The sequence below is a fragment of the Symphalangus syndactylus genome, chromosome 10, assembly GCF_028878055.3.
Source record: "Symphalangus syndactylus isolate Jambi chromosome 10, NHGRI_mSymSyn1-v2.1_pri, whole genome shotgun sequence".
NCBI lineage: Eukaryota > Metazoa > Chordata > Mammalia > Primates > Hylobatidae > Symphalangus > Symphalangus syndactylus.
In genome coordinates this window covers 56994168-57016754 of record NC_072432.2, presented here as the reverse complement: position 1 = coordinate 57016754, position 22587 = coordinate 56994168, and the positions used below count along the sequence as shown (strand labels likewise).

Here is a 22587-nt window from a genome sequence, read left to right as displayed (position 1 = left end):
CTTTCACCACTACAATAGCAAACATCTGTGATATCCTTTTGCTATTCTGAAGCATCTCATTCCACAATGAGTAAGAGCAGGCCCTGTGTAGCCAACAGAATACACTGGAAGTGCTAGTGTGTGACTTTCAAAAGCAGGTCTTCCAAAAGCTTTGTAGCTTTTTCATCGTCTCTTGGAACCCACCCTGAGGGAAGCCAGCTGCCATGAGTTATTCAATCAGTCCCAGGAAGAGGCCCACCTGGAGAAGAATTAAGGCACCCAACTAACAGCCAGCATCAGCTTGCAGCACATGAGGGAGTCACCCTGGATGCGGTTCGTCTAGTCTAATGGGTCTCTGAGCCTCCAGGCGACTGGAGCCTCCAGCTGACTGCAGCCCCCGACACCATCTGACTGTAACTTCCTGAGAGACCTCAAGCAAAATTACTTCCAAATTCCTGACCCACAGAAACCTGAGACCATAAATGATTGTTGTTGTTTTAAGCCCTTATATTTTGGAGTGGTTTGTTACGTAAAATGGGAACTTTGTTTATCCCAGTTTAGAATTGTGGGGGTCCCTTTACTTGATGATTGGTGTCATTTTTAATTTCTGGAAATTTTTTAGTTTCTATTTCTTAAATATTGCTTTTCCCTCATTCTCTATATGATTTTTGTCTAGGACTCCACTCTATTCTCCAACTCTTTTCATTTCTCTTTCTTATGTTCCATGTTTTTATGTCTCTATTCTATGTAAATTACTTAAATTTATCTTTCAGTTCACAGATTTTTTTCTTTGTTGGGTCAATCATATGCTATTTAACCTTTATGCTACAGTTTTTAAAATTGATTTATAAGCAATAAAATCCATAGATATTTAGTGTACAGTTCATTGAATTTTAATGCATATTATACTGATGTAGCTGCAACCACTATACTGTTTAGAGGCATTCCCGTTATTTCAAAAAATTCCCTCAAGCTGCTTTTCAGTCAAATGTTTCTCTCCGAGACAACCATTGTATTTATGTCTGCCACCTGTTCTAGAACTTTGATACATGGAATCATGCAGAAGGTACTCTTCTGTGTGTGGCTTCCTTTGGTCATCAGTTTAAAAAATGCATTCATGTTGTTCCTTTTTATTGGTGAGCAGCATTCCATTGCTGAGTACACTACTATATGTTTATACATTCAGTTGATGATGGGTATTTTGGCTGTTTCCAATTTGAGGGCTATTAGGAATAAAGTTGTTATAAAATTTGTGGCCAAGATATTTGAAGACATGATTTCAGTTTACCTGGATAAATACCAAAAAAGTGGAATTTCTTGTCATGGAATAGGTATACGTTTGACTCTATGAAAAACTGACTAGCTATTCTTTGAAATGGTTTACAAATTTCTTTTTCTACTAGAAATATAGGGGAACAGCCTCACCAACACTTGGTATTATAAATCTTTTTAAGTAGGTATGAAATGGCAAATCTGTGGCTTTAATCTGCATTTCCTTGATGACTACTGACATGACTTACTAACCATTTCAATATTTTCTTTTGTGAAGTGTTTTTTTTAATAGATATACTTTAAGTTCTGGGATACATGTGCAGAACGTGCAAGTTTGTTACATAGGTATATACGTGCCATGGTAGTTTGCTGCACCCATCAACACGTAATCTACATTAGGTATTTCTCCTAATGGTATCCCTCCCCTAGACCCCCCAGCCCCCGACAGGCCCCAGGATGTGATGTTCCCTTCCCTGGGTCCATGTGTTCTCATCGTTCTACTCTCACTTAGAGGGAGAACATGCAGTGTTTGGTTTTCTGTTCCTATGTTAATTTGCTGAGAATGATGGTTTCCAGCTTCATCCATGTCCCTGCAAAAGACATGAACTCATCCATTTTTATGGCTGCATAGTATTCCATGGTGTATATGTGTCACATTTTCTTTATCAAGTCTGTCATTGATGGGCATTTGAATTGGTTCCAGTCCTTGCTATTGTGAATAGTGCTGCAATAAGCATACATGTGCATGTGTCTTTATAGTAGAATGATTTATAATCCTTTGGGTATATACCCAGTAATGGGATTGCTGGGTCAAATAGTATTTCTGGTTCTAGACCCTTGAGGAATCACCATACTGTCTTCCATAATGGTTGAACTAATTTACACTCCCATCAACAGTGTAAAAGCATCCCTATTTCTCCACATTTTCTCCATCATCTGTTATTTCCAGACTTCTTAATGATTGCCCTTCTAACTGGCGTGAGCTGGTATCTCATCGTGGTTTCGATTTGCATTTCTCTAATGACCAGTGGTGATGAGTTTTCTTTCATATGTTTTTTGCACACATAAATGTCTTCTTTTGAGAAGCGTCTGTTCATCTCCTTTGCCCACTTCTTGATGGTTTTTTTTTCTTGTAAATTTTTTTAAGTTTCTTGTAGATTCTGCATATTAGCCCTTTATCAGATGGGTAGATTGCAAAAATTTTCTCCCATTCTGTAGGTTGCCTGTTCACTCTGACGACAGTTTGCTCTGCTGTGCAGAAGCTCCTTAGTTAAATTAGATCCCATTTGTCAATTTTGGCTTTGGTTGCCATTGCTTTTGGTGTTTTAGTCACAAAGTCTTTGCCCATGCCTATGCCCTGAATGGTACTGCCTAGGTTTCCTTCTAGGGTTTTTATGGTTTTAGGCCTTACATTTAAATCTTTAATCTATCTTGAGTTAATTTTTGTATAAGGTGTAAGGAAGGGATCCAGTTTCAGTTTTCTGCATATGACTAGCCAGTTTTTCCCAACGCCATTTATTGATTAGGGAATCCTTTCCCCATTGCTTGTTTTTGTCAGGTTTGTCAAAGATCAGATGGTTGTAGACGTGTGGCATTATTTCTGAGGCCTCTGTTCATTTCCATTGGTCTACATATCTGTTTTGGGACCAGTACCATGCTGTTTTGGTTACTGTAGTCTTGTAGTGTAGTTTGAAGTCAGGTAGCATGATGCCTCCAGCTTTGTTCTTTTTGATTAGAATTGTCTTGGCTATACAGGCTCTTTTTTGGTTCCATATGAAATTTAAAGTAGTTTTTTCTAATTCTGTGAAGGAATTCAGTGGTAGCTTGATGGGGATAGCATTGAATCTATAAATGATTCTTCCTATCCATGAGCATGGAATGTTTTTCTATTCGTTTGTGTCCTCTCTTATTTCCTTGAGCAGTGGCTTGTAGTTCTCCTTGAAGAGGTCCTTCACATCCCTTGAAAGTTGTATTCCTAGGTTTTTTATTCTCTTTGCAGCAATTGTGAAAAGGAGTTCACTCATGATTCGGCTCTCTGTGTATTATTGGTGTATAAGAATGCTTCTAATTTTGACGCATAGATTTTGTATCCTGAGACTTTGCTGAAGTTGCTTATCAGCTTTAGGAGATTTTGGGCTGAGATGATGGGGTTTTCTAAATATACAATCATGTCATCTGCAAACAGAGATAATTTGACTTCCTCTCTTCCTATTTGAATATGCTTTATTTCTTTCTCTTGCCTGATTGCCCTGGCCAGAACTTCCAATACTATGTTGAATAGAAGTGGTGAGAGAGGGCATCCTTGTCTTCTGCTGGTTTTCAAAGGGAATGCTTCCAGCTTTTGTCCAATCAGTATGATACAGGCTGTGGGTTTGTCATAAATAGCTGTTATTATTTTGAGATACGTTCCATCAATGCCTAGTTTATTGAGAGTTTTTAGCATAAAGGGGTGTTGAATTTTATAAAAGGGCTTTTCTGTATCTATTGAGATAATCATGTGGTTTTTGTCATTCATTCTCTTTATCTAATGAATTACATTAATTTATTTGCATATGTTGAGCCAGCCTTGCATCCCAGGGATGAAGCTGACTTGATCGTGGTGGATAAAGTTTTTTATGTGCTGCTGGATTCGGTTTGCCAGTACCTTATTGAAGATTTTCACATCGATGTTCATCAGGGATATTAGCCTGAAATTTTCTTTTTTTGTTGTGTCTCTGCCAGATTTTGGTATCAGGATGACGCTGGCCTCATAAAATGAGTTAGGGAGGAGTTCCTCTTTTTCTATTGTTTGGAATAGTTTCAGAAGGAGTAGTACCAGCTCCTCTTTGTACCTCTGTTAGAATTCGGCTGTGAATTCATCTGGTCTTGGGCTTTTTTTTGTTGGTAGGCTATTAATTACTGCCTCAATTTCAGAACTTGTTATTCATCTATTCAGGGATTCAACTTCTTCCCGGTTTAGCCTTGGGAGGGTGTATGTGTCCAAGAATTTATCCACTGCTAGATTTTCTAGTTTATTTGCGTAGAAGTGTTTATAGTATTCTCTGATGGTAGTTTGTATTTATGTGGGATCAGTGGTGATATTCCCTTTATCACTTTTTATTGTGTCTATTGGATTCTTCTCTCTTTTCTTCTTTATTAGTCTGGCTAGTGGTCTATTTTGTAAATCTTTTCAAGAAACCAGCTCCTAGATTCATTGCTTTTTTTGAAGGGTTTTCATGTCTCTATCTTCTTCAGTTCTGCTCTGATCTTAGTTATTTCTTGTTTTCTGCTAGCTTTTGAATTTGTTTGCTCTTGCTTCTCTAGTTCTTTTAATTGTGATGTTAGGGCGTTGATTTTAGATCTTTCCCACTTTCTCCTGTGGGCATTTACTACTATAAATTTCCCTCTAAACACTGCTTTAGCTGTGTCCCAGAAATTCTGGTATGTTGTGTCTTTGTTCTCATTGGTTTCAAATAGCTTATTTATTTCTGCCTTAATTTTGTTATTTACCCAGTAGTCATTCAGGAGCAGGTTGTTCAGTTTCCATGTGGCTGTGCAGTTTTGAGTGAGTTTCTTAATCCTGAGTTCTAATTTGGTTGCACTGTTGTCTGAGAGACTTAGGATTTCCGTTCTTTTGCATTTGCTGAGGAGTGTTTTATTTCCAATTATGTGGTCGATTTTAGAATAAGTGTGATGTGGTGCTGAGAAGAATATATATTCTGTTGATTTGCAGTGGAGAGTTCTGCAGACATCTACTAGGTCTGCATGGTCCAGAGCTGACATCAGTTCCTGAATATTAAATATTCCAGGAATATTTAAAATTCCTGTTAATTTTCTGCCCGTTGATCTGTCTAATGTTGACAGTGGAGTGTTAAAGTCTCCCACTATTATTGTGTAGGAGTCTAAGTCTCTTTGTAGGTCTGTAAGAACTTGCTTTATGAATCTGGGTTCTCCTGCATTGGGTGCATATATATTTAGGATAGTTAGCTCTTCTGGTTGCACCAATCCCTTTACCACTATGTAATGCCCTTCTTTGTTTTTTTTGATCTTTGTTGATTTAAAGTCTGTTTTATCAGAGACTAGGATTGCAACCCCTGCATTCTTTTGCTTTCCATTTGCTTGGTAAATATTCCTCCATCCCTGTATTTTGAGCCTATGTGTGTCTTTGCACATGAGATGGTTCTCCTGAAAACAGCACACCGATGCATCTTGACTATCCAATTTGCCAGTCTGTGTCTTTTAATTGGGGTATTTAGCCTGTTTACATTTAAGGTTAATATTGTTATGTGTGAATTTGATCCTGTCATTATGATGATAGCTGCTTATTTTGCCCATTAGTTGATGTGGTTTCTCCATAGTGTTGATGTTCTTTACAGTTTGGAATGTTTTTACAGTGGCTGGTACCGGTTTCTCCTTCCCATATTTAGTGCTTCCTTCAGAAGCTCTTGTAAGGCAGGCCTCGTAGTGACAAAATCTTTCGGCATTCGCTTCTCTGTAAAGGATTTTATTTTTCCTGGTTTTTGGAATTTTCAGCCTTTTTGTGCTGTTTTTTCCTCACTTACATGGATTTATCTACCTTTAGTATTAGATATTGGCGACCTTCAGATGGGGTTTTTGGGTGGAAGTCCTTTTTGTTGATGTTGACGCTATTCCTTTCTGTTTGTTAGTTTTCCTTCTAACAGTCATGCCCCTCTGTTGCAGGTCTGCTGGAGGTTCACTCCAGACCCTGTTTGCCTTTGTATTACCAGGTGAGGCTGCAGAACAGCAAATATTGCTGCCTTTTCCTTCCTCTGGAAGCTTAATCCCAGAGGGGCACCGGGCAGATGCCAGCTGGAGCTCCCCTGTATGAGGTATCTACTGACACCTGCTGGGAGGTGTCTCCCCGTCAGGAGGAACAAGGGTCAGGCACCCACTTGAGGAGGCAGTCTGCCCCTTAGCAGAGCTCGAGCTCTGTTCTGGGAGATCCCCTCCTCTCTTCAGAGCCAGCAGGCAGGAATGTTTAAGCCCGCCGAAGCTGCACCCACAGCCACGCCTTCCCCCGGGTGCTCTCTCCCAGGGAAAGAGTAGTTTTATCTGTGAGCCCCTGACTGGGACTGCTGCCTTTCTTTCACAGATGCCCTGCCCAACGTGGAGGAATCTAGAGAGACAGTCTGGCTACAGCGGTTTTTGCTGAGCTGCAGCGGGCTCCACCAACTTTCCCGCGGCTTTGTTTACACTGTAAGGGTAAAACTGCCGACTCAAGTCTCAGTAATGGTGGATGCCCCTCCCCCCACCAAGCTTGAGCATCCCAGGTCAACTTCAGACTGCTGTGCTGACAGGGAGAATTTCAAACCAGTGAATCTTAGCTTGCTTGTCCCCTTGGGGGTGGGATCCACTGAGCTAGACCACTTGGCTCCCTGGGTTCAGCCCCCTTTCCAGGGGAATGAATGGTTCTGTCTCACTTGCATTCCAAGTGCCACTGGGGTATGAGAAAAAAACTCTTGCAGCTAGCTCAGTGTCTGCCCAAACGGCCACCCAGTTTTGTGTTTGAAACCCAGGGCCCTGATGATATAGGCACCTGAGGGAATCTCCTGGTCTGCGGGTTGCAAAGACCATGGGAAAAGCTTAGTATCTGGGGCCGGAATTCACCATTCCTCACAACACAGTCCCTCATGGCTTCCCTTGGCTAGGGGAGGGCATTCCCCAACCCCTTGTGGTTCCCAGGTGAGGTGACGTTCCACCCTGCTTCAGCTCATCCACTGTCTAACCAGTTCTAATGAGATGAGCTGGGTATCTCAGTTAGAAATGCAGAAATTACCTGCCTTCTGCATTGATCTTGCTGTGAGCTGCAGACCAGAGCTGTTCCTATTTGACCATCTTGCCAGCCACCATGAAGTGGTTTTTTAAGATGCTGACCATTTTAAAAAATTGATTTGTCTTTTTATTAGTGATTTGTAAGAGTTCTTTATATATTCTAGATACAAGCCTTTTGTAATGTAAATATATATTGCAAATATTTGTATTCTAAGAAATATTGGCCTACCTCAAATTGTGAAAATATTACCCTATGTTTATGTCTAGGTGATTGACAGGTCTAGGATTCATCTAGAATTAATTTTTGTATATGGTTTGTGGGGGGATTTAGGTTAATTTTTTTCCACATATGGATATCCAGTTGTTTCAGCAATGTTTTTTGAAAAGATTCTTTTGCTGACTGTGGATGTTTATTTCTGGACTTTATTCTACTAGACTGAGTTATTTGTCTTTTCCTATACCCATATCATACTGCCTTGATTACTGTAGCTTTATAGTCTTGATATTGATAGCATACATTCTTCAATTTTGTTCTTTTTCAAAGTATTTATTGACCCTTCTAATCATTTTGCATTTCTATGTAAATTTTAGAATAAACATCTCCATTTCTAAAAAAATGGCTGCTCAAATTTTTAATGCAGTAATATTGAATCTAAGATCAATTTGAGGAGAATAGCTTATCAAATATTGAATTATCTAATCCATGAATGTAGTATATCTTGCCATTTAGGTTTTTTTTCAGTGATATTTTGTGGGTTTTAATGTAGAGGTCTCATACTTTTTACATGTTAAATTTACTCAAAATTATTTTATAATTTTTAGTGCTATGAAGATTATTTTATTTCACTTATAAATTTTTATTGCTAGTCTATAAATGCAGAATTTATATTTGTATATTACTTTGTACCTATAATCATACTTAACTTACCTCTTGTTTCAAGTACCTAAAATTCACATTGCAAATAAAAATAGGTAACTTCTTCCTTTATAATATTTGGGGGTTTCATTTATCTTTCTTAGTTTAATTTGCTAAGACCCCTATTACAATGTTAAATACAAGTGATAAGAGGAGATATTTTTGTCCTGTTCACAACCTGATAAAAAATGCTCACTACCTTACCATGGGGTACAATTTTAACTAGAGGTTTATTCCCCATTCCTTATACACTGAAGAATGTTCTGAAGTGAACAGCTGTATAACAGCTGTTTAAATGCGGATCTCACCCAGCATGGTTTCCTTTTTACAAAGCTTGAATATCTACTTTTTGTTTCTTTTTAATGCCTTCAATTATGATTAATCTTATCAAGAGCGTAGTACAAGGTGAGCTACTCCGCCATTAATGAAAGCTTTCATTGCATATATAATTTCAATCATTATACTCTTAATTTCTTATTAGATGCTTTGTCAGTTTCCTTCCATATCTGTTAGATCTTTTTTGAGTTTCTGATCCTTGCTCATTTTTTATCCGTCTCTTAGTTTTAAAACATATTAGATGTATTTATTTTATAGTCTGTATCTGATTACTCCAATAAATGAGGCACTTATGTGTCTGCTTCTGCTCTTTTTGTTTCTGGAAACGAATGCCTATAGTAGCTTTTTTCCTCATACATTCATGTTTTTTAATGTTGTCTTATGTTCCCTAGAACTTTCGATCCAGTAGTTCTTTGTGTCCTGAGTTGAGAGTATATTCTTCCAGAAAGAATATACATTGATTCTTGGGAACTTGGGCATGCCACCAACATAGATTCATTTCATTTAAATTCTTGCTTAGATTTTTCCATCCTTGAAGACTGGGCACCCAACCTCCACTAAGACCAACCTGTGGCCAAGAATTCTTAGGGATAGGTTTCTATTCCTCTACCAAGAGCCAATAATGAGAAAAGCATGTTTCTTTGCATGTAATCTGTCATTACAAATTTGATATTTTTTTCTTGTTTCCTATTTCTCCGAGAGTTTAATCTATGTGATTCCTGGTTTCATGCAATGTTCTCTGATTCACCTACCCACACTACATAGGTCCAACACTTGGTCTCCTGTTCCCGGAGGGCACAGCTACTAAAATCAAACCTCTAGACCACCTAGGATTGCTAGGTGCATGTAAGATGGCAGCTTCAATGTGTGATTTCCACCAGACACTGCTGCTCAAGTTTGATTTCAAACCCCAGAAGAATTCTCATGTTGTCTTATAAACTCAGCCATATATTTAATACTGCTTTTCATGTTTCATCCAGTAGACATTTTGTAGTAAGAGGATTTCAAGTTATATAGTTTAATTCATAGCTAGAAATTGAAATATTTAATATTCACTTTTTAATCACTGAAGGCTATAGTTCTTACTCTTTGTTTAGCTGATTGGTAAATGAATTAGCAGAATGGATAACAGCAGTTATTTATTGACCTCTATGCCTATACATGTGAAATATGTTTTTTTAAAAAAACAGCACCTCTATGCCTATACATATGAAATATGTTTTTTTAAAAAAACAGCTTTTTAAAAAAAATTAGTTATGAGAAAAAAGAGATGGAGCTTCTGAATTGCCTGCATCCCTCATGTTGGTTTTACTTTTACAATACTCCAAGGAGTTTCTATAAAGAAATGTAGGAGGCATAACCAATGAAGGAATTGTGAAGAACAGAAGTGATTGGGGTCTTGTGTTAGTACCTCACCAGTTCTCAAAGCTATCTTTCATGGATAAAATAAAGCTTGAATGATTAAAAGTGTTTGTTGGAAGTTAGCCAGATATCACATGAAAGGGCTTTTATTTTACTCTTTTACCACGGAGAAAAATATCTTAGCATTTACACATAATAAATTTAATTCATGTGGCTGAATTATACAACTATAACATGTGGGTGATGAAACCGATCTAACCTATCTTATAGATTGTTAAATAGGTTAATTGTAAAAGGTTTAGCATAGTAGCTTTAAATATAGTAACTGCCCATTAAATGTGAGCTATTTTTATTTCCAGAACTTTATAAAAGTCTGAAGTGAGAAATTTTAATATCTTTGTAAATGTTAAGTTCAGAAATGGTTTAACATCCTTGAAGTAAAAATGGACTCAGGTAAAAGCTTGGGTTCCCCATTCTAATGGGGTTCCTTCCTGAGGCCCAACGTGCCTTGCTTTCTCCTCAGTTATGACTGTCCAGTCTATTATAGCTTCTCGCTGAAAGCAGTTTGTGACTAGTAGTAATTTTTTCTTTAGTATACCATGCAAAGGAGTCATATTAGGGACCAGCAGATTACAAAGACGGACAGCCAGGAAAGTCTGTGTCCTCAAGCAGCCTGTACTCCAGGCTTGTGATGTTAAATCCTGGGGCCCCATTATAATCACTTCGAAAAATTTCAAGAAAACTACTAACGTCTCTATGTTTATCTTCTCTTTATATATACACAGTGGATATCTTGGGGTAGAAATCATATTATCTTCTTTTATTATTCCTTATAGCCACTCCCTATGGATAGCAAGAATCAATTTAAAAATAGTTAAAATTATTAAAAATTAAACAAAAATACTGATAAAATCCAATTTTAAAGGCATTCTATTATGTGAACCTTCAGTAGGAGTCACAAATATGGTTAGACATTAAATCTTTAGGTCAAAAATAATGTACTCATAACATCGCTCCCTATATTGTCTGGAAGTATCAAAGGCCATACCCCCAAAGAGAGAATAACAGCTGCACCAAAATTAAAAAGCAAATTGCAACTATAACACTACTTTTGCCAGGGGAAACATCTCATATGAGACTATAAGTGAGAAAAATTGTCTTACCAATTTAAGGTAACCCTCAGCATCTAGAATTAAGTTTTCTGGTTTCAAGTCTCTGTAGATAATACCTAGTCGATGCAGGTAATCAAATGCTTCTGTCACACAAGCAACGCAGAATTTGGAGGTGGGTTCATCAAAGCTGCCTCTGCAACGAAATCATTTTCCCTCTTAATGCTCTGGATACACGTCTTTGGTGCTGTTCTAGGTGTCAAATCAATTATTGGACTGGCAAGTTTATGCAATATAAATATTTTGCAGGGTATCAACAATAAAATGTATTTTATAGTACCCATGAATTAAGCTGTTTGCAGATCATAAGGCAATTCAGGGAGATATGTGATACAAACAAGAATTACTTCACTAAAATTAAAATATCAACAACTGTTTTTGGTAATCACACATGAACATGTAAAAGAGAAAAATCCAAAAACAAAAACTTTCTTTAGACACCCATCACAAACTCTGGAGAAAATGCAACTACAGTGGAGAGCTTGAACCAGGCTTTTGCAATTGATTGCTTGACTTAAAAATGACTCGTGATTATTTCCATTTCCTGTTTGCATAGCATGTCAGAGTAACACCGGTAGAAATGGAATCATAAGTCTTTTCTGTTTGGGGCCCCTTGATCTTTTATTAGAGTCCCCTCTGTCAGCACTGTGTGTAGTTTTACAGACTGAATTTTTTTTTAATGCAGTGGTGATTTGCCACATGATCTCACAGAGAAACATGGCTTTGGAGTGACAGAAACTGGGTTTGACTCCTGTTTCTTTCACTCACTATATCCTTGAGAAAGTTGTTTAACTGTTCTGAGGCTCAGAATCCATAAAAAAGGTGTGATACTTACTTAGAAGCATTTTCAGGATTAAGCACAGTGCCTAACAGGTAGCAGTAACTCCCCTTTCTAAAATGATTTAGATTTTCTCAACAAATTTGCCTACTGAAGCAAAGACAGAAGAGGCTAATGCATTTGCAGGTATCATGAAAATCTCCTCACCCTTCCAAGTTCTCCCCATTCAAATCCGTCCAATGAAATGTTCCTGATACAACACATTCATCTTCTACTCAGATGCTCAATGTTCTTTCCTTGCCTAAGTCAGTGATTCTCAACCATAAATGCACATTAAAATTGCCTGAGAAGCATTTAAAAAATCATTTACTGGACCCCATCCCAGATTAAATGAATCATAACCTCTGGCATTAGGGCCCAGCATTTTTACTTTGTAAAAGCTTTCCACGTGAATGCAATGTGCGGCCAACTTTGAAAAACACTGGCACGGGTCTGACTGTGAATATGTGGCCTTGCATCAATCCCCACAATCTAATGCCAACCTACCTTCTCATGTCTTCTGTTGCCCTTAACTTCTACCCAAATTCTTCCATTCACCATCCACAAAGAGACATAATACTACCCCAACTTCCCTGCTTTGTCTTAAAGCAGTTTCCCTGCCTCTCTGCCTTTCCAAATTTGGGTCATGTTTAGAGTTTAATTCAAATCCTTCCTCTATCATCACATTCTCTCTCTCTGCCCTCCTCAGAGCTCACCATCTACAACACTATTTGGCATTTAACTACAAATTTCCCACTTCTTTGTCATCACTTAGTTTTCTCACTAAACAATGAAATGTTTTGCCTCCCAAGGAAACTCTAAACTCGTTAAAGTTTCTACTTTTTACTTTTTGGTTAGAAAAGTCCACACTGTCTAGAGTGTCTCCTGCTGACCCCCACCGTGCACTATGGAGCCTTTTACATAGGTGGTGCTTAGTATGTATCTATGATTTTAATTGTGTGAAAATCACCCCCTTGTGTAAAACTGAATCTTTGCAGGCATCTTGCTCTGCTTTTCAGTGAGGGCTTACCCACTCCCCACCCCCACCTTTGTTGATCACACTGCTTCTGCTAGGAGATTTGGAATCAGAAACATCTGGGTTTTTACCCTGATTCTGCTTTATACCAGTCATGTAACCTGGGATAGTTCACCTCCTCTCTAGTCTGGGATTCTTTACTTTCTAAAACAGATGACAACAACTACCTTACGTGGTGTTAGGGCACTATTGTAGCGTTAGCTAAGAAAATATCACTATTACTACTTTATTTTATCAAGGGATATTTTGTTATAATAATTTCCTAATGATTTCCTCTATGCCTTTTTTAATGATTATAAATATAGCATCCCTTAGACCAGACGTGAGCACACAAACTTTTTCATTACCTGTCCCTTAATATACTCCATAGCTCCCCACCTAAGCAGGCCTCCAGAAGCATGTATACATACTTATTGTCCTTGAAAGTACGATATAATCTGTGAAGACAGATAAAAACATGGTTATTATTAGAAATCTAGTTAAAAACCTTTTTAAAGTTGCTTAGAACTATCATCATTAACATTATGAACAATGATCCTCATCTCCATATAAATACCCCACAACTACACTGGGCTTCGCGCCAAATCCTCTTTGATTTCCCTACTGCCTTGCTTCTGCTCCCGTGGATCTCACTTAGATTGGCCTTTCTCTAACCACAGACTGAACTTCTTAATCTCAGTTTTACCGTAAAAATGTTATCCATTCTTCAGGGCCAACCTCCAAGGCCATCTTTTTAACAAAACATCTCATTATCCCACCTATCAAATATGTCCTCTCCTTTTTCCAAAACCTCAGAGACCTCTGAATATGTCACCTTTAAGATTTGCCTTGCATACTAGTTATTCATGTCAATGTCTTATATCCCCTAGTTGGTTAATTGATGTTGGATTCCCCTGAAAATAGACTCTGAGACTGAGATTTGCAAGCAGTAAGATTAGTGGGGAGTGCAACTGGAAACAACACCTGTGGGGGAGGGAGGACATAGAATTGGGCTATGTTTTAGTTTCGACAAAAGCCTCAGCTTCAAGAGGCTCTGCAGTTGTTGGATGCATGTCCCCGAAGGCATGCATTGCCTGACTACATGCCATCTATCTGGGATGTGGCTCTAAAATTTTTGTATTAAAGCAAAAAAATTCTATTAGACTTAATATTTAGATAGCTATTCTATTTTTAATTGGGTGACATAAAAAACTTTGACTAGAATTGCCATTTTTTTCTTATTATTCACTTTGCTTTCAAAGCAAGATATATTATTATTATTATTATTTTAAGACAGGGTCTCACTCTGTCGCCCACAACGCAGTGGTGCAATCAGGGCTCATTGCAGCCTTGACCTCTTAGGCTCAAGCTATCCTCCCATCTCAGCCTCCTGAGTAGCTGGGACTACAGGTGCAAACCACCACACCCAGCTAATTTTTGTATTTTTTATAAAGGTGGGTCCTCACTATGTTGCTCACTTGAGCAAGGTGGTTCTCTTCCCCAAATAAAAACAAAAACCAGTGCCCAGAGAGGAACTGAGCTAGAGTCCTCAGCTGACAACCACACTCCTTGAAGCTGGGGGAACGGGAGCCTCAGTTCTGAAGCGGGACCTAGGCAGGGCATCATATTTCAACCGTGTGTAAAAGCAGTTTTGGGGCCTTAATCATCAAGAGACCCCCTTTTCTCCCTAGCACCACACCCAGACCAAAGCAGACAGTAGAACAGCCATATCGCATACAGACAGAAGAAGCAATCAGGTAAAGTGGTTCAAAGTGTGGGCTCTGAACTAAGCTGCCAAGGCTTGAATCCAGATCAGACATTTATTAGCTATGCAACCTCTGTTTTCTCATTGTTTCTCAATGAACATATATATTCATTTTACTCTATATGGATTACATATTATTATGCATATTATTGATATATATTCATTGAAAAATATATGTATCCATTTTATTCTAATTGACCAGTGAGATAAATGTGTTGATTATCTATACATATAGATATAGCTTAGAACAGCACCTGATGTATGTTAATTTCTCAATAAATGTTGTCATTAATATTTATTCTTCATATTATTGCCTGACTACATGCCAGGCACTTTGGAAAGAGTTGAAGATAAGACAATGAATGCAATCTAATCCATGCCCTGAAGCTGCTCATCATAGCTTGTTAACAAAATATTAATTTTAAAAAGGCATCCATTCTGGGAACATAATATAAAGATAATTGGATGACTCTCTATTGCCAGCACTGCCTGGGTTCAAACTTCTTTGTTGATCTTGGGGAAAAAAGTGGGTCTGGAAAGATGGATAGGGAGAAAGAGTCTTTTAAAGCATTTGATCAAAAAGCATAAATTCTAGCCATTGCAGGGACACTTTACATTACCCAGAAATCACTAAAACTACACTCTGGGGCATTACGACATATATGAAAGCATAAACTGGCTTAGGCCACTACCCATGAATTCACAAGGATAGACAGCTGTGGTCTATAATAATTAATATTTCTTTGCAAACTCTTGTGACAGCTACAGAAAGAATAACTACTAGAAGATGGATGTTTTGGTACCTAGCTACTACTAGGACCAGAGTACATTCCCCCTTGGCTTCCCACATGTGCCCAAATGCTGCCTTCTGCAGAAATTCAAGATCAGGATGCTCTCTGAGGAGTTTCACACAAATCCTTGCTTCCCTAGTCCCCAGTTCTGCATTAACTCTGAATAAAATAACCAGTTCAAACTATTCCTCAATAATTTTATATTCATATATATATACACACACACACATACTCAAACACATATATATACACACACACATTTTTGTGATGTCTACTCAAGAATAAAAACAGGCTGGGCGCAGTGGCTCACGCCTGTAATCCAGCCGAGGCGGGTGGATCACGAGGTCAGGAGATCAAGACCGTCCTGGCTAACACGGTGAAACCCTGTCTCTACTAAAAATACAAAAAAAAAAAAAAATTAGCCAGGCGTGGTGGCGGGCGCCTGTAGTCCCACCTACTCTGGAGGCTGAGACATGAAAATGGCATGAACCCTGGAGGCGGAGCTTGCAGTGAGCAGAGATCGCGCCACTGCACTGAAGCCTGGGCGACACAGCTAGATTCCGTCTCAAAAGAAAAAAAAAAAAAGAATCAAAACAACTGGAAAACATCTGAACCCAGATCTCAAACTTAGTACTGTTGCTGTGACTGGGTTGGAGAATCCAGAGTGGGGCCTCCTCCACCTCTTCGTTCTGTCCTCTTGCATGGAAAGTTTAAAACAAGAGCCGAGTACTACTCAACCATACAAAAAAAATGAGATTCTGTCATTTGTAACAACATGGATGGAACTGGAGGTCGTTATGTTAAGTGAAATAAGCCAGACATAGAAAGACAAACATCACATGTTCTCACTTATTTGTGGGGTCTAGAAATCAAAGCAATTGAATTCATGGAGATAGAGAACAGAGGAGTGGTTACCAGAGCCTGGGAAAGGTAGTGGGGAGACATGCAGGAAGGGGAGATGGTTAATGGGTACAAAATAAAATAGAAAGAAAGAATAAGATCTAGCAATTGATAGCACAACAGGGGGATCATAGTAACAATTTAATTGGACATTGTAAAATAACTAAAATAGTATAAGTGGATTGTTTGTAACACAAAGAATAAATGCTCAAGGGGATGGATACCCCATTTTCCATGCTGTAATTATGCATTGCATGCCTGTATCAAAACATTTCATGTACCCCATAAATGTATATGCCTACTATGTACCCACAAAAATTAAAAATAAAAATAAAAATAATTTAAGTAAATACATAAATAAAGAGCCTGAAAATCCTAAGTCCTTGGAAGCCAACTGCTCACTTACTTCACAATGAATGGAGAGCACAGCTCCTCTAGGATTCTCTTCTCTGAGTAGACATGCTCCTGCTGCTTGGTGTCAACTATGTGCTTCTTCCTTATACACTTCATAGCAAAAGCGACATTCTCATTTTTTACTTTAACCTATGTAAGAAATGGAAAGATACCTCAAAATTAACTTGTATCTCTATAAAACATGCTAATCGATGAGAGTTAAAACTGTTTCATGTTTAATTAGTATGGAAGCCCTTAGCCACTTATCCCTTTGAGAACTTTAATTCAAGTGTACACACCTCCCTTTCATCACTATTTCTAGAATAGTTCATCTATCTGGGATGTGGCTCTAAAATTTTTGAATTAAAGCAAAAAAATTCTGTTAGACTTAATATTTAGATAGCTATTCTATTTTTAATTGGGTGACATAAAAAACTTTGACTAGAATTGCCATTTTTTTCTTATTATTCACTTTGCTTTCAAAGCAAGATATATTATTATTATTATTATTATTATTATTATTATATTTTAAGACAGGGTCTCACTCTGTCGCCCACAATGCAGTGGTGCAATCAGGGCTCATTGCAGCCTTGACCTCTTGGGCTCAAGCTATCCTCCCATCTCAGCCTCCTGAGTAGCTGGGACTACAGGTGTAAACCACCACACCCAGCTAATTTTTGTATTTTTTATAAAGGTGGGTCCTCACTATGTTGCTCAGGCTAATCTCAAACTCCTGAGCCCAAGCAATCCTTCCACCTTGGCTTCCCAAAGTGCTGGGATTATAAGCATGAGCCACTGCACCCAGCCTAAAGCAACATATATGAAATCAAGCTCTGTATCTGTACCATCCAATATGATAACTGCAAATCACATGAGGTTATGTAAATTTAAATTAAATAAAATTAAAAATTCAGTTCCTGAGTTATACTAGCCACATTTCAAAAGCTCAATAGTCACATCTAGTTAGTGGCTACGCTATTGAATAGCACAGATATGGGACATTTCCCTCAGCACAGTTCTATTAAACAGTACTAGTCTAGATGCACGATCAAGTATTTCCTTAATAGGAAATAAACATTTTAAAATAATTTTTTGATAGATTTAAAACTCCATAAGCAGACTATGCTAGATAAGTAACTAGATTGTGCAGAAATGGCTGCACTCCATATTTTGCTCATGTTTGCCATTAGTGCTGCCCATGACTTTTAAATCAATGGTGGATTTACTGCTTCAATTATTATTAGAAAACAGATCTCAGCTTTGTTAATGGAATCCTTTTTCCACAAACTTTCACGAAAAATACCACTGCAGACAGGTATTATCTTTATCTCTCCATAAGGTATAAGAGACATTACGCACATTATTTATCCTAAGGAACCATTTGTCCCCACCCCGATCAGAGATGAAGTAAGGACTGGGTCTGAAGCGTACTGTCCATACTCTCCTGACAGCATTTCAAATCTGCTCATGCCCAAAGCCAGCCAGCAGACCAACAGGTCAGCAGAGTTCCCAGAAGATAAGGTACGGTGAATCCTTAAAAATCTTATGGGCAAAGAAGGACTTGGTAATTGCCAAGGCCTCAGAGCCATCTGTACCCAGTAAGGCCACAGATCTCTATTCCACATTTTCCTTAGAAAACTTGTTCTGACAGTACCACTTGTGCTACTCCTTGGAAGCTGATAGCTCAAAGAGGGTGATGTGGAAGGCACAACTGAAATCAGGCTGTAAGTTCCCAGATATCCTGATAAGCACTACAGAAGGCTTCTCTTCAAATATTTTCTTTCTTTTTTTTTTTTTTTTTTTTTTGAGAAGGAGTCTCGCTCTTTCACCCAGGCTAGAGTGCAGTGGCGCGATCTCAGCTCACTGCAGCCTCTGCCCCCCGGTTCATGCCATTCTCCTGCCTCAGCCTCCCACGTAGCTGGGACTACAGGCACTCGCCACCGTGCCCGGCTAATTTTTTGTATTTTTAGTAGAGACGGGGTTTCACCGTGTTAGCCAGGATGGTCTGGATCTCCTGACCTCGTGATCCGCCCGCCTCAGCCTCCCAAAGTGCTGAGATTACAGGCGTGAGCCACCGCGCCCGGCCCAAATATTCCCTTTCATTCATCTTCTTTTCTCACAATATGAAATTTTGAGCAACCCAAAAATAAAATAATGAAGGTGAAATACAGACATGGTACTGGAGTTGTTTAAAGAACACAACTATAACATTGAATATTTCATTTCTATGGCATTTTCACTTGACACATTCTTCTTTAGTGTATGGAGACTAAATGTGTCATGAATGTATATAGACACACATTTGCTGTTAGAAAATACATTATTTTATGTTTCCTTTTGGAAGTGCTTACTTGGTATATTGATAATTATCAAGAAGAAAATTCACAAAAGGTGATATAAGCTTGAACTAGCAGGTGATTATTACAAGTTACTTACTAGCACAGACCTGCTACTATACAATATACAGAGTGAAAATTTACTTTCTCAACTTCAGTTCAAAGCAACATTTAAGATACCAGTAACAATTCATACATTCCTCCAAGATATGCTGGAATATAAAACAAAAAAGTCAAAAGGCTTCTCTCAGATGCTTGAAACGTAAACCCCTTACAAGCTCAACTCTTCCGAACCCACCAACGCCCAGTGTTGCAATAATCTCAAGGTTCTGGAATGGGGATGATGAGGAAAATCTGGCCACCTTCTCCTTCAGCTGAATCATTTCCAGAGAGAGTGCTTTGGACAGCTTCCAGTTAGACATGGACCGCCTGTACAAGAGAAGTGAAACTTTACACACACACACCCATAATCAAGAAGGTGTCCTGCCATACATAAATTTCACTCCTACGACAGTCTAATTTCTGCTGTAACTATGATTTATAGTTGCCACAAAGGCTATCTCAACTTTTATGGATCAGACTCAGTCCCACACAGGGAGAAAACAATAGAATATACAAACATAAAACTCACACATACACATACACTAGGAAACAGATGAATGCCAAATTGAATCAATGAGAGGTAAAATGGGTATAGTTTGTGGTATTTAAAATGTACCTCTTAGGCTTCTTCTCAGTGTGGAATTTTTTTTTAAACTAAAAATATATATACCTCAAAAAAGCTGTTAAAAAACAACCATGAAAAGCAGTCAATGAAAGGGAATGAAACAAGGGAGCCACTTCCTTTGCTGCATGTACAGGAGAATGCCACACTGACAACCTTTCCCACATTTTGCTAGTTTTATCAGATCTTGAAGCTTTGCATGGCTGAACCAAAATAACTGCTTTGTGAAATATGAAAAGTACATTTCTTACTTTATGTCTAAGTAATACCCATTTTTTTCTCTTTTAATTAAGGTTTACTGCTCTGGGTTACATATTCATAAATTATTACCACAAAAGGCCTTCAGCATAAAAATTGCAAAAACATATGAAGTACTGATTGAATATTCTAATTTAATTCTAATTTAAGTTTTCTAAGAATTTTGACTTTATGGCTTTGATAGCACTATCTAGTGAACATATGCTTAAGCATTCACTCTAAAAAATGTTTCAGCAAACAATTTTCAAATAATTTTCATTTAACAAAAGTAGAGTTTTCTAGTACACACAAAAAATTAATCACCATTACTACATTTAGAGACTTACCCAACCCCCTCCTCCACATATCGCTGGGCAATAGATTCCTTACATCTTGAAAAAATTCTAACTATAACCCTGCTCTTTACCTCTAATCAAATATTAATGTCTTTTTGAGCTAGGTCACCAGGCAACATAAAATATCCCTTTTGTAAGGCCCTGGATTAGAACATTTCTCCCTAACATTCCTACTCATCACCCAAAATAAAGGAGCAGACTATTTATAATAGACTTAGATAATATCCATTCTAGTGGAAGTGGTGTTGTCTTTGTGGAAGAACAATTCAAAATAACTTTCCAGAATTTTCTAGTGAAGGCACATTAAAAGTTAGCACACAGCAAGTCACACTCTCTGTCCCCTTCTTTATTTATTGGCTGCCAGGAGTCAGTTCCGGCTCAGGAAAACATTCCTCCACTTACTTCGCATGTCTTTTTTCATCATCACGGTTCAGGTTTGCCACATATCCTTCAAGGTATTTTTGCAGCTCTTCAAATGTACCGACAGTTTGGTTGAATGTTCTAAATAGATAGAATAAAATAAAATGCTCTGTGCTGATAGTTACCAAGGCAACTTGACATTCTTCTAAGCTCATAAAGCACTAGCTGGTTATTCATGACTTTATAAATCATTTTTTAAATAATTTATGAAATATTAAAGTTGATGTAATATGTAGAATGGTTATCAAAAGCTATATATAATTGATCCTCTGAGTTTATAAAAGCAAAGGGGCTATTAATGAGAACAGAAAACTTTTTTATACTTTTCTGCCTTGTATTTAAGGTTTTATATATATATATTTTTTTATCATACTTTAAGTTCTAGGGTACATGTGCACAATGTGCAGGTTAGTTACATACGTATACATGTGCCATGTTGGTGTGCTGCACCCATTAACTCGTCATTTACATTAAGTACATCTCCTAATGCTATCCCTCCCCACTCCCCCCACCCCATGACAGGCCCCAGTGTGTGATGTTCCCCTGCCTGTGTCCAAGTGTTCTCATTGTTCAATTCCCACCTATGAGTGAGAACATGCAGTGTTTGGTTTTTTGTCCTTGTGATAGTCTGCTGAGAATGATGATTTCCAGCTTCATCCATGTCCCTACAAACGACATGAACTCATCATTTTTTGTGGCTGCATAGTATTCCATGGTGTATATGTGCCACATTTTCTTAATCCAGTCTATCACTGATGGACATTTGGGTTGGCTCCAAGTCTTTGCTATTGTGGGTAGTGCCACAATAAACATACATGTGCATGAGTCTTTACAGCAGCATGACTTATATTCCTTTGGGTGTATACCTAGTAATGGGATGGTTGGGTAAAATGGTATTTCTAGTTCTAGATCCGTGAGGAATTGCCACACTGTCTTCCACAATAGCTGAACTAGTTTACAGTCCCACCAACAGCGTAAAAGTGTTCCTATTTCTCCACAAGGTTTAACAGCAATTTTTTTAAGAAGATAGTGGGAAGGGAACAGCCTTACATGATGTGTTTACTGAATCAACAGGTTACAGGGGTTACAGATTCTTTTAACTTTACTTAATTAAGTTAAGCTATATATATTTTAAATCAAGAATAAAATTTATCTCTTGTCTCAAGATAACTCTCTCCATTTCATATTCCTTCATAATTAAATCCAAAACATTTTACCTTACTTCAGTAGTTCTCTGAGGATCAGCCAACATCTCATTACCCTTCTCACCCTTCCTGGATCACAGTTTTCTCATAGGCCTGATCTAATCACTCTGTCTCCCGTCCATGATCATTGGGAACTCTAACATAGTCCTATGCCCTTGAGAAAAAATAATCCTTTTCCTCACCAGTGAAAGGCCAACTTTCTTGATTACCTCCAATGCTTCCCCGCTTCTAACTCCAACAATCTATCTTGACTTGTAATTATCAGGGTAATTCTTTTCCCTACTACAAAATAGTATCCTTCTTAAAAGCAAAGACCATGCTTTAATCATCTTTGTAATATTTTAAGTACCTAGTACACAGTAGAATGAAAAGAGTGAGTTTACCTCAAAATACCTAAAATTAATAAGCCAGAGCCACCTCAATATTGTGCTGTCTCAACTTACTGCCTCTACCCATTTATTTGACAACCAATCTATATTTACTTTATTAAGCACATATTACATACTGTGCAGGGTATTTTTCCTTTCCCCTCCAGATCTATTCTCTACTCTTTTCTAGCCTGTTCTATGGACTGACCTTTGTCGACTAAAGAGTAGTGAGACATAAAACAGGATGGCTGTGAATTTTCTAATCTCCAATAGTTGAAATTTTCTGTTAAAAAGGAAACACTCTTACTTTGTTTTACTTTTATTTATTCTATACTTCACCATTATTTTGCTGGCTATTAAACTAACTGCAGTATTACTGTAAACAAATCTTATTTCCTAAATAGAGGTGAGAAGGGTGCTATAGGTCTCTAGAAATTCTCCACTAACTAATCCT

General features: G+C 37.9%; 1 protein-coding gene across 4 annotated transcripts in view; it reads right to left on the bottom strand.

Moving 5' to 3' along the window:
• Positions 1-22587, bottom strand: part of PRKG2 (protein kinase cGMP-dependent 2) — a 117950-nt gene that overhangs the window by 34850 nt on the left and 60513 nt on the right. For 2 of the 4 annotated variants that reach the window (XM_055297195.2, XM_055297194.2), the window contains exons 10-14: positions 20543-20641; positions 19099-19252; positions 16501-16637; positions 13007-13096; positions 10801-10942 (exon numbers count right to left, since the gene is read on the bottom strand). In XM_055297195.2, the coding sequence (XP_055153170.1) occupies positions 10801-10942; positions 13007-13096; positions 16501-16637; positions 19099-19252; positions 20543-20641 (622 nt within the window). Of the gene's footprint in view, positions 1-10800; positions 10943-13006; positions 13097-16500; positions 16638-19098; positions 19253-20542; positions 20642-22587 lie in introns of those variants that run through there. The other 2 variants (XM_055297197.2, XM_055297199.2) reach the window with 2 other exon arrangements.